Source organism: Cydia pomonella, chromosome 3 (genome assembly GCF_033807575.1).
Source record: "Cydia pomonella isolate Wapato2018A chromosome 3, ilCydPomo1, whole genome shotgun sequence".
Lineage (NCBI taxonomy): Eukaryota > Metazoa > Arthropoda > Insecta > Lepidoptera > Tortricidae > Cydia > Cydia pomonella.
Window position 1 is genome coordinate 29,612,580 of NC_084705.1, and position 12,552 is coordinate 29,625,131.

The following is a 12,552-nucleotide window of genomic DNA, read 5'->3' on the forward strand; positions in this document are numbered from 1 at the left end:
CAGATAATCCACATGGAGATTAAATGATATCCCGTTATGTCTTGCACGTGGATGCTGATAGGGGATTTGGGATTAAGATTACATGAGTATTATATATAGCTCGGGTTGGTGGGAGGTAAGGCTAAAGGTTGTAGGTTCAAACCAGCGGTAAAAAATATATACCTAGATGAAGTAGTTGGCATATTTTTGATTTAGAAATACAGTTCATATAACTGACACTTATCTAACACATAATCACTGAAAGGTATATTTTCTCCATATATATACGTCGCTCTTTAAATATTAACCAATACATAATTAATTACCCACTTTTAAAAAAACGTTTTTATTAGCTAAAATAAAATAGAAATTTGTTTGCAGGGAGGGTCAGTTAACACTGCAGCTTACTATTACAATATTACTACAGTGCACATAGTTATTTTAGTTCGTTGGGTCAAATCTCGGCTGTCGGCTGGTATTAATGAGGTTTTTAAGATTCATAATCGAAATTTCATTTCAAATTTACCATTTGCTTTTTGGCAAAGACATTTTTTTTTTTTTATTAACCTCAAAAGTTTACACCTAATACATAATTTCTTATAATATATTACATAGGATTCATTGTCCAAGAGTTTTTCGCTGATACTTAAAATAGGTATGAACCTGTGCTATAAGTACCAGTTACCTTCCATTTGTCTCTATATACTTTATACATGTATTATATCTAGACGGGTGTTATTATAATCATACTGTAAAGAAAGTTATGCACAATCTATGTAAAGATTAGGAAATATTACTAATAATCTATAATAATATTAGAAAATAATCTAGAACATCAGAAACAAAAAAAACAGCGTGCGTGCGTACATTGTAATAATCATTAATCCTTTTTACCTAGTATTTAGTAATCTATGATAGTTCTTAACGAACGTTAAACCTCAGGGGGGTTCGTTCGGTATAACACCTTCATAGTGTACGAGTAGAACTGCTACCTGCCGTACATTTGCTCCCTACTTAGCTTTGTGTGTTATGTTATAGTTATACCTATATTATAGTTTGTTGAGGTTTCCAGTTAGGAAACCCCAGAAAAAGAGACCAAAAGGTAAGCCAAAAAAATGGTGAATAGACTGCGGGATCTTCGAAAATGGAAACTACACAAATTGGAGGAAGGAGGCAAAAGTACTGCAGAGGAGGTCAAGACCCTTAAAAGGTTGTATATACATGAAGTAGGTAAGTATAATGTTATAGTGCTTACCAGTCCTTCGTTATGCAGCTCCTCCCATGTTGGGTCTCCGGGGGGCTCTGATTCCATAGCCCCTTCATAGTGTAGGACTGCCACCTGCTTTGCTTTTGTGAATCTGGGGACAAGATTTGATATCTTATTAGATGTTTATATCAGAAGTGTAGGATAAAGACTAAGATATTCACACGCCACATAATTGAGGACTAGCGGATGCTTCGAAAGTCATGTATTGCAATGACAATAGCTCGTTTTGACGGGGGGGAAATGCACCAGTACTAGTAATTAATTAAATATCGCCTCATGTGTTATCGATATCAACATGAAACAATTCTAAATATTTAATGCTGATTCTAGCGATATATGCTTCAATATATACTTTTAAATATAGACAAGCTTATATAGTTGAATTTGTAATATTCTCTTAATCCGCGCTGACCACCCAACGGCTACTTTCCATGTTTTCGCAATAAATGAAATAATTATATAATTAAGTTTCGGTGCAAAGTACCAAAACAATAACACTTTTGTCGTTCAAAGAGGTATTTTTTTATATAAAAATACCTACACTAATGGTGTTATTCATAGTTATAATATGCCGTTGATAATCTTTTGTCCCTTTCCGTCATATTAACGAAATATAATGATGTTTCCTATGACAGTTCCTTCCAGTTTCCTTTGGTTTGACTTAATTAAATAAATTTGTTTTTACCGTACCTTTTTTACCTTAAGAGGAATTCCTAGTTTCGATTTTTCCATACAAACACTCTCGACTGTTTCCTTCCTGGTTTTTTTTTTTTTCAAATAAGATCAATATCATCAATATCTGTGCCGCTATGTTTTTCTTCTTTGGATTATTTTATTTAGAAGAAGCTTACAGCGCCTCGAAAATCACAAAAACGGCTCAATTGAATTGGCTGCAAAAAAAGGCTCAGTATACAAATATGACAACAAATATCCAAAAAATCAAAACATAGCGGCATAGATTATTTATTCTTCCTCTTGCAGTTTCCAAAATTTCATAATGATTGGTTGCGTTTTGGAGGAGGAAACAGTCGAGAGCGAAACCTCGACTTTTGAGTTTTTTGCGAGGGAATTTTAGTCCGAGCTGAAGTTTATGCGCACGCACTCCCGCCCACCGCAGCGCGACAAACACATAGCTTAAAAAAATCGAGATTTGAAAAGTAGCTCAAATAGGAATTGCTCTAAATATTACATCTACACCACTTACAACTTAATGTGCCAAACTTCCAAACATTACTACAAACAAACATTGTTGTTTGTAGTCAGTGTTTGGAAGTTTGGCACACGTAAAAACGTGACAGCTACTCCATATATAGTTCGTGTCATCCACGATGACGCGCAAATTTGTCAAATCTAACCTTTAATACCATGACAATTTGAGTCAAAGCACACGTCGTCGTGAATGACACGATCTATAAACATGAACTGTTATAGGGGCTATACAAAATGACTAAATGTTACAGAGATTTGATAAGTTTTATGACTGAGGGGCTAAATAATTATATTAGTTATGAATCACAATGCCTCTAAAAGAAACTTTTCAAAGTTAAAGTCGAAAAGCAAAGCCTAATATTACTAAAAGTTCAAGAGCAATGTATCAAATAACTTTCAAAGCATTTTATATTTGATCAAAAGTTACTGAGAATTTTACTTTGTATCAAAGTGAATCTTTTTTAAGGAGCCTATGTTCGTCTCAATAGAGTTGTCTATATCTAGTAACTATTTATTAAGTAAGCTCATAAAAAACACTCATGTATTTTATGTACAAAACTATAATTTAAAAAAAAAATACAAAAAGGGGATATAACACATTTTGTTTACAATAACAGTATACATAATGGACATATACAGTGGTGTTACTAACTAGCTTAAATCTAAAAATAAAATAGGCCTTTGAGGCATTGTACCAAGGATGCTGGCGGCATTTCCTCATTGTATCGCAATGCTGATAGCTACCAGCTCTTCGGACTAATAACAAAAAAATATTTACAGCCTACCTTATTTTATATAGCCTAAACACAATATTTACAAATTACCCATGTCATATAAAATGAGTTAAAAATGTATAAAAATCATAAATTACGCACACTGAGATTCCTTCTATCAAATAAGGTACTAAACTCATTAGTAAATGTCTTACCCATCATTAGTGCGCCATTGAAAGTCTCCCGCCCGCGAAATAGTCGCTCGACAAAAGACTATAAGACAGCAATTAATAGTTCTTCCACACGGCTGGACTAACCGGAGTAAATGCGGTTAATTGAGATTGTCTAGTGATTTTGTCGTTTCATATCTAATTGGAAATGGTGATAATTTTAATTGGTTTGGTGAAAGTGGAGCTGATTGAACTTTAAGTATTACATTTTGAACGTATTTTGTCCCGTTGACAGATATAGTTCGTGTCATCCACGATGCCGATTAATTTGTAATTTAACCTTTTTTTTGGAATGTGATTTAGTTCAAGCATCTTGTTATTATAAAATTTTATTTATGTTTAATTTAATTTCTTTATTTTTCAATCAATTTATTTATTATAACATGCATAGAATGACGTTGTATAGAGTATAGAGTAAGTACTAACCATATTTTATAAGTCATATTTGTACTAACAAAAAATGATCTAAGTTGGTCCTTGAATAAAATGAAATTGAAATGACATCGATTTATACTAAGTTTCACTTGTCCTTCCACTTAAACGTCAACCAATTTACACCTTTCAAACAAGAGTATTCAGATAAAACTGTGCCCCTAGTGTAAATTTTGTCGATAGCGAAACGTGACGTACGCGTTTGCGTTAAGTCTCATTTTGTATGGGTTTTTGAACAGCGCGCCTAGCGGGACGTTTTGGAAAGTCAAAAATCTCATACAAAATGACACTTAACGCAAACGCGTACGTAACGTTTCGCTGTCGAAAATATTTACATTAGGGGTACTGATATCAATTTAGGATTGTCAACATTCGAAATGTATGGGCCTTTGTTAGTTAAAATTTTTGGTCTATTTTTGGGCATTTCCACGGAACGGAATTTTACGATCGGTCTAAATCCAATCAGTCCGTTCCGGTAATTACACCGATAGGAGTCGACTAATGTCCTGCTATATTCAGATATTATGATACATTACAGTACAATCAATTTGATATCTGTGCCGCTTTCTAGCTTGTCACTGTGTCAATATAAAAGCCGCTCATCACGGTACTCTCACATTGGCTGTTATAATATTTTATACAACATGTGTGACAGGGAGACATGATAGTATTGGTAGTAATTTATTATGTTGTCCCTGTCACACCGTCATCCGATGCTATTTAACATTTTTATAACATTCAATGTGGGAGCACCATCACTAGCCATGATATCTTGGGAGATGATTGACAAAAAACAAAAAAAATGTCACCTCACCTCAGCAGCTCGAACAAGCCTACTTTCCTCACTCCAGGGAGACACGAAAGTGCGACTTTCCTCACTCCAGGGAGTAACGAAAGTACGACTTTCCTGATTCCTCACTCCATGGAGTGAGACAAAGTAGCTTTTTAATTTATTGAAGGCCATGAATACAGCAATAAAAACTTTACTCGTAAATCTAAAAAATTGTTGCAGCTGAATTAGTAGCTTATCAATCCAACAGCTACCAACGCAATGCAAGAGGCGGATAGATAGATAAATGGGCCATTTTTATTTAAAAATTGTACACTATACTTTTTTTCAGATTTGATAATTTTGATGTTTTTTCTACTCAGAATAAAATTACGAGCTGTTTTAATCGTAATAGGAACAGTTTAGTGTCCCAAGAGTTTTACTTCCATTACGATACCGTTTTACATACACTTTGTATAAAGATAATGGAATGGAAGAAAGATAAATGTATGGACGTTTTAGGACACTTTTTTCTCCTATTAGGATAGAAAGAGCTCGTGATTTTGAGCAGAAATAATATAAAAAAAATAGATATCTGAAAAAGGTAACTAAGTAACCTACAACTTTAAAGTGAATGGAAGCTGCTAGGGACCTCACATTATTGTAACTGTGACAAAGTAGGTAGGGCTTGCGACAGAATATTAGATCGCCATATCTTCTGTCTGTCAAGTTTGGTACGGCGCGCCATATCTTTTATTCCCTTCTCACATTTCCTCCTTAGACCGAAAAAACGCGTAAAAATTGCATTAGATTTTTTGTTACAATGAATCGGGAATGTAGCCTCCGAAAGCTGGTGTTAAAACGCGATTAGTGCGCTGCTCAAAGCATTCAATACAATCGAATATGATTACCGTGGGTGAGTTAACGTTGAAATTATTTCGAGAAGCATTTAATACTAACTCTAGTAGCATAAATGGGTGATTTATTTCTTTATTGACATTCGTTTCCATGGGGTGAGGTGGGAGAAAAAATCACTTGATTCAAATTATTGTGTTAATTTAATTGAACGGACCGAGCCTGACTTTTGTAGTTAGATATATGGATGGAGTCACGCGAGACAACGCAAGTCATTATAGCCGGCCTGTACGTAAATGAAGTCGCAGACAGAGTCTAGTGATTAATGAAATAGTTAATCGCAATAAGTAGTGACACACCGAAACGAAGCAAATTATCCGCCAAATGTGTGTGTGTTCAATGGAATAAATGATATGATATGATATATGCAGGGTTCAAACTTTTAGCGCCGATTGCGATTTCTTGTCACACCACACAGGTGATTTCAAACAGTCTTTTAGAATAACCTTGCTAGGGGGGATCAAAGTGGCACTTTTCCTCACTACTAGGAGTGATCAAATAGGTACTTTTCTGTTGTAAGACACTTTTTTAGCATTCTATTTTTTTAGCTTAAATACCTTATATTTATAAACTTAATAATTTCCTCATAGGTGATGTGAACAGCAGTAGGTATGTGTCACACGGTAGCAAAATATATCCAGCTTTGGCGTTAACACTTGAATCCCTCACTACCTACACTCGGGTCTCTATTTTAGAATCTTTCGCTTCGTTCAGAATTCAAAGTACGCTCTTGTCGTAAATATGTTATTTTGCTCCCTTGTGCCACAATCTACTATAACGCTAGTGGCCTAGCGGTAAAGTCGCGGGTTCAAACCCGGCCTCGTACCAATGAGTTTTTTGGGACTTGTGTACGAGATATCATTTGATATTCACCAGTCGCTTTTCGGTGAAGGAAAACATCGTGAGGAAACCGGACTAATCCCAACAAGGCCTAGTTTACCCTCTGGGTTGGAAGGTCAGATGGCAATCGCCTTTGTACAAACTAGTGCCTACGCCAATTCTAGGGATTAGTTCCCAAGTTGTAGTCAATTTATTTTATTCGTAGGTGTACACAATTAAAAACAAATTACAAATCTACTACTATTCGTGTTGAAGTCTAGTCAAAGGCCCCACTTTGTCGCTTACCATGAGGAAGAAATTTGTTTGTATCTCTATACGAATAATCTGTCAAAGCGACCTTATGGCAAGCGACAAAGTGGGACTTTTTGCTTGGAAACCACACATTTGATGGTTAAATGCCAATGTATCACAATTTGACGTTTAAAAACAAAACAAGGTTGCTTTACAGGCCTAGGTGTATAACGCTGTACGAAATTCCTTCACATATATTCACTCACCGCACCGGACGCGTCGTATTTTAAGACCTAATTTGAAATCATGTCAACATTTCATTGCAAGTTTGATAAAAATTATTTTATTTTATTGCATCAAAATGTGTGCAAAACAAATGTCATTTTTACGTCATCCGCACTAAAAGTTCGAGCCCGGCTTATAGATCGTGTCATTCACGAAAACGCGTGACTCGTATCGTCATCTCATGTAATTAAATGTTAGAGTTGACAAATCTGCCCGTCATTGTGGATGACACAAGCTATACATTAGGGTGTCCCGTGGAACACGAAATTTTTAACTGAGGAACCCAGTAGCATTCAAAAGTTGCGTATTTTTTTTGTAGATTACAGAAAACATAATGTTTTTTATAAAATATATTTTGAGGGCTCTACCAGTTGTTTTTTGGAAGAAATATGATATTATTTTATTAAATTTTAATTTTGTTAATAGTAACTTAAATACCATTTCATTTTTTTAATAAGACTATATTGCTAGCTATAAGCTAGTGTTTAAAAAAACAATTCTAAAAATAAGTATAAATGTAGTATATTGTTTAGATTGCGGCATATTATTTTGAGCTGTCAAACTTCTAAGTTATATTACGTGATTTATATTGAAATATATAAATAAAAATCCTATAATTTTCTTTTATTACAGTCTTTTAGAGACATCATACATCATAAATTATTCAAAAAGTTGTCATATAAAATATTTTAGTACCTTTTGAAAGTTGTCCTTAAATTCATTGTTTATCGGCTGGCATTTTTAATATTATTTTTCCCGAAATCTATGAATAAATACGCAACTATTGAGCCCTATTGCAATGCTGGTTTCAAGAATTAGTCAAATACGGGACACCCTACTTATACATGCATTTCATTTCTGTCATGTATTCTGAGGCGACTATTAGTTTTCATAATTGAAGTAATATTTTCCAGCCGGTTACCTGGTCTCCTTGATATCCCTGTCAACATCAGTAGTAGACGATTTCCCGATACTAAGCCAACAGAATTGCAGCCAATGCCCCAGCGTGTACGCCCCGGTGTGTACGAACAACGACCTCACGTTCACCAACGAGTGCAGAGTGCAGTGTTTCAACGATAAGCTGCGCGAGTTGAATAGGCCCCTAATTCATGTAATCTAGTGAGTTTTGATTTTATTTTGTCTTTTCTTAAGAGGAATTTCTAGTTGCGATTTTTCCATATTAACGCTCTCGACTGTTTCCTCCCTGGATTTTTAACCAAGAGCAATGATTTTTCAAATAAATCAATATATGTGCCGCTATGTTTAGTTTTTTGGAATATTTTATTTTGAAGAAACTTACAGCGCCTCGAAAATATGATAGCAAATATTAAAAAAAATCAAAACATTGCGGCATAGATTATTTCTTCCATGTTGCAGTGTCCAAAATTTCATAATGATTGGTTGCGTTTTGGAGGAAGAAACAGTCGAGAGCGAAACCTCGAATTTTGAGTGTTTTGCGTGGAAATTTTAGTCCGAGCTGTTCGCACGCACGAATTCCTGCCCACAGCAGTGCGATAGAAACATAGTTTCAAAAATTTGAGATCTGAAAAGTTGCTCAGCTAGGAATTGCTCTTAACACTGATTTAAACTTTCACGATTTTTCATTCATTATGATTTAGTAAAACGGGACTTAATCGCGTAGGTATAATTAAGTTTTGAATTTACCTCCGACGTTTCGAGGACGGCGTTGTCCCCGTGGTCTCGGGGGAGACTCGTGGTATGAGGTAAAACTTAATTATTGTCTTGTCTTGTCTCGTCTCCCCTTGTATTCTATTCCATTCCACTCTACTCTACTCTACCCTACTCTGTTCTGTTCTATTATGTTCTATTTTTTTTAAAACTTTATTGCACGATAAACTTAACGAATAAAATTCTCTACTGGTCAACCATTGAGTTAAACAAAAACTTGTAGTTAGGTAGTGGTATATTCTGTTCTATTGTTTTCTATTCTGTTCTATTCTATTTTGTTCTTATCTGTTCTATTATATTCTATTCTGTTCTATTGTGCTCTATTTTATTCTATTCTATTATATTCTTTTCTATTTTATTTATAAGGATTAATCCTTACATTGCCCATAGAGCGCTGGTACATAGTTTTTTTTTTAATCAAATGGAAGTTGGAATTGGAATCCCCTTCAATTGTTGAGTTGAATTTACTTATGTAGATTCAATATTCTTTTGTCAACTTACAACTATGCACTGTTTATTTTCAATCATGAAATTATTTATTTTTCAATTATTATTGTTTCAGTTACGGCACTTGCGTGAGTACTTTCGTGCAAGTCGGCGTACAAGTTCCACCAGATATGGCTGATAACTATTATTGAATACTTAATATTCTATAGTCTTCCTGAATAAACATATTGAAAAATAATTCAGACCCAAAATTATTTATTGATGTTAATAGGGTAGGGCCTTTTGAGTGTAACGAAAGAACGGTATTTTATCTATGAAATTCCATTTCGGGGGAAAATGGTTTTCCCTTCACTTTGATTTTGATGACGATCGCTTCAGCATAATATTTATATTCTAGGTTTACAGATTTCGCTTTTTTGTAACTTTTTTGTAACCTAGTTTTTGTTTATGTTAATAACCAGGGCCCGTACAGTCAACCAATTTGAATCCTAGGCCACTATAGAACCTTGTCGCTTTAACTACTAGATACTTGACACGCATCACTCAATAAGCACTGTCGTAGAAGTCATTATGGCATTGATAAAAGAAACCCAGTTTGTGCGATATATATGGATATGACGAAGGCCTTTGACTTCGTCAATCATGATATACTGTTGCATAAACTGGAGCAGTACGGAGTTAGAGGTGTTGCTTTGAGCTTATTTAAATCATATCTGACAAATAGAATGCAATGCACAAAGATAACGAAAATATGTAACACAACAAAACAAGAATTGGCTTACTACTCCACGATGAAACCAATATTGTCAGGAGTTCCACAGGGAAGCATCTTAGGGCCGTTGTTGTTTTTAGTATATATAAACGACCTCCCTCATCATGTTGAACATCCAATAGTCCTATTTGCGGATGACTGTACAGTCTTAATTGAGATGACGAATCCTAATACATATGAATCTGAGATCAATAGTGCACTATCATCTGTCGCGCAGTGGCTTGAAGATAATAGATTAAAGATCAATACTACAAAAACTAAAATAATGCAGTTTTATCAACCTCTCTCAAATGCAATGAATATAAATATAAATTATAATAATGAAACTATTGAAGATGTAAAGGTCATAAAATTTTTAGGTTTAGAAATAGACTGTCATATCGATTGGAAACCGCACACTGAGTCTTTATGTAAACGTGTAAACAGTTTCGTATTTGCTCTTAGAAAAATGTCGCAAACTTCAGACCGCAATACTGTTTTACTAGCGTATCATGGATACATCGAATCTATTTTAAGATATGCAATAATATTCTGGGGTAACTCAACAAACAAACTACTCGTATTTAGAGCGCAAAAAAAATGCATTCGCGCCATATGTGGCCTAGAAATAGACGATTCATGCAAACCTTATTTCAAAGAATTAAAAGTACTGACACTTGCAAGCCTATATATTTACGAACTGGCAGTTTTTGTTAAATCTAATCCGGAACTGTTTCCACTAAGATCGAATCCGAACGTGAGAAATACCAGATATAGACATGCAATACAAACGAGAGGTGGCAAAACTGCTTTATTAAGGAAAAGTATATTAGGCATGGCGTCCAAAATATACAATTCACTACCTGAAAGCCTTAAAGTATTAGAGATCCAAAAGTTTAAAAACATATTAAAGACAGAGCTCATCAAAGGAACATACTATACCATCAACGAATTTTTATCTGACAAAAACTTTGCCCGTAACCAAAAGTATCCCTTCTATTAATTTATTTTATGTGACATAATTTCAAATTAATGTGCTATAATGTAAATATATAATAGGTTCTAAGCTATCTAGATAATAAGTTAGCTATAAGACTAAATATTTGTACACCTATATGGTAGATCACAGAGTACTATATCATTTCACTGTCATCTGTATTATAACCTGTGTTTCACAAATAAAATATTACTTACTTACTTACTTACTTACATGGTTCTATAGTGGCCTAGGAATCAAATTGGTTGACTGTACATTTCTTGCCGTTGAGGGAAAAATGACGTCACGCTACATAGAGTATGATTCCAATTAGTATTTTCGCAATAATTAATCATTTGTCAACCTCTTTAGTTAACTGATATAGATACTTCTACCTAACTAATTTTCATCTTACTGTCACGCAACAAAATAATAGATTGTTAGTTTATTAAATGAATAATGATACATACTTTTGATTTTTAACATTGTCACAAGTATTTTTTTTATGTACCTATGTGAAATTACAACATTTTTACGTCAACGGCATGAAATGTACGGGCCCTGTTAATAACATGTAAAAAAATCAGGGAGAATGGAAAATATTTTGAGGTGGCAAAACGTTTTCTATTTTTCTATGGACAATCACGTAGTTTAACTACCCTCTTAATAATAAGTATTAAGACTTTGCGAAAACTTATTTGTAATAAGATTAAAGCTTAAGAGTTATTCAGTTTTAAGCGAGTTTATAACTTAATCTTAATTATTTTTATCCCTCCCATACAACGTTATTATCTAATAAGTAAAAATACTGATGTATGGAGTAAGCAAGTCTATAATGAAGTCATTGCGCTCCCCGGCGTATGTCACTAGTTATCTTTCAACTATATCATCATCCCAGGCATCTATTGCAGACGATTTAAGCATTGCTATTTAGACAACGAATTTGGTGATCTCCCACATTTTTGGTAGAGAAAGCTCATGCCACCTGAGGTTTCATTCCCGGTTTGCTTTCTGCGACTCCTTCTGCTATCTAACGCATTAAACCAGATCGCATAGCCTTCTCCCCTCCGCGACACGTTTGCGCCATCCAGCACGGTCTTCAACTAAGCTTTCACAGGCATGGTAATCGATTTCAAATGCTGACATGTCTCGCTTAACACAGTCTTTAAAGCGCAGCATATCGGTCTTCCTTTAGCATACGCAACTGTACCACGTTCCTTTTAGCATACGCAACTGCACCAAACAAGACACGTTGAGGTATTCTAGAGGGTTTCATCCAATCCGGGCCGGATTTAGGGGAGGGCAACCGGGGCTACAGCCCCGGGGCTTCCACAAAAGAGGGGCCCCTACAATAGACTTAGGAAAATTTACCATTTTATTTGGAAAATAATTTGGGGCCAGGGGGCCTCCACTCCTTTATTGCCCAAGGCCTCCAGACCTCTAAATCCAGCATTGCATCCAGTGCATGTGCCGCAGCCACCGCAAGCGTCTCTGAGAAGAGCGGAAAGACTGCGCAGCTGATATACTTAGTCTAAAATACTTACAATTCGTCACAATCCATGAGGCCTCGGAAACGTATCCAGTAGTTATCTATCTCGTTGTTAGCTTCTAGGATGAAGTCATAGCGCTCCCCAGCGTACGTCACCAGTGATGTTGCTGGAACCAAGAAAGTAAGCTTAGAATAAATTTAACACTGAAAACAAGTAACCGTCAAAAATAATTTTGACACACACTTTTATTGCCGACTGCACTTTCTCTTTTTTGTATGTCTATCAAGTTCTTCTGGAGACCTTTCAAATGAGCTAAATTCAATGTGTTT

The 12,552-nt window shown here is 35.0% G+C and overlaps 1 protein-coding gene across 2 annotated transcripts in view; it reads right to left on the reverse strand.

The window, feature by feature from the left end:
* LOC133516507 (uncharacterized) overlaps nucleotides 1-12,552 on the reverse strand; it is a 219,751-nt gene that overhangs the window by 23,332 nt on the left and 183,867 nt on the right. For both annotated transcript variants that reach the window (XM_061849493.1, XM_061849492.1), the window contains exons 8-9: nucleotides 12,278-12,389; nucleotides 1,235-1,337 (exon numbers count right to left, since the gene is read on the reverse strand). In XM_061849493.1, the coding sequence (XP_061705477.1) occupies nucleotides 1,235-1,337; nucleotides 12,278-12,389 (215 nt within the window). The remainder of the gene's footprint in view (nucleotides 1-1,234; nucleotides 1,338-12,277; nucleotides 12,390-12,552) is intronic.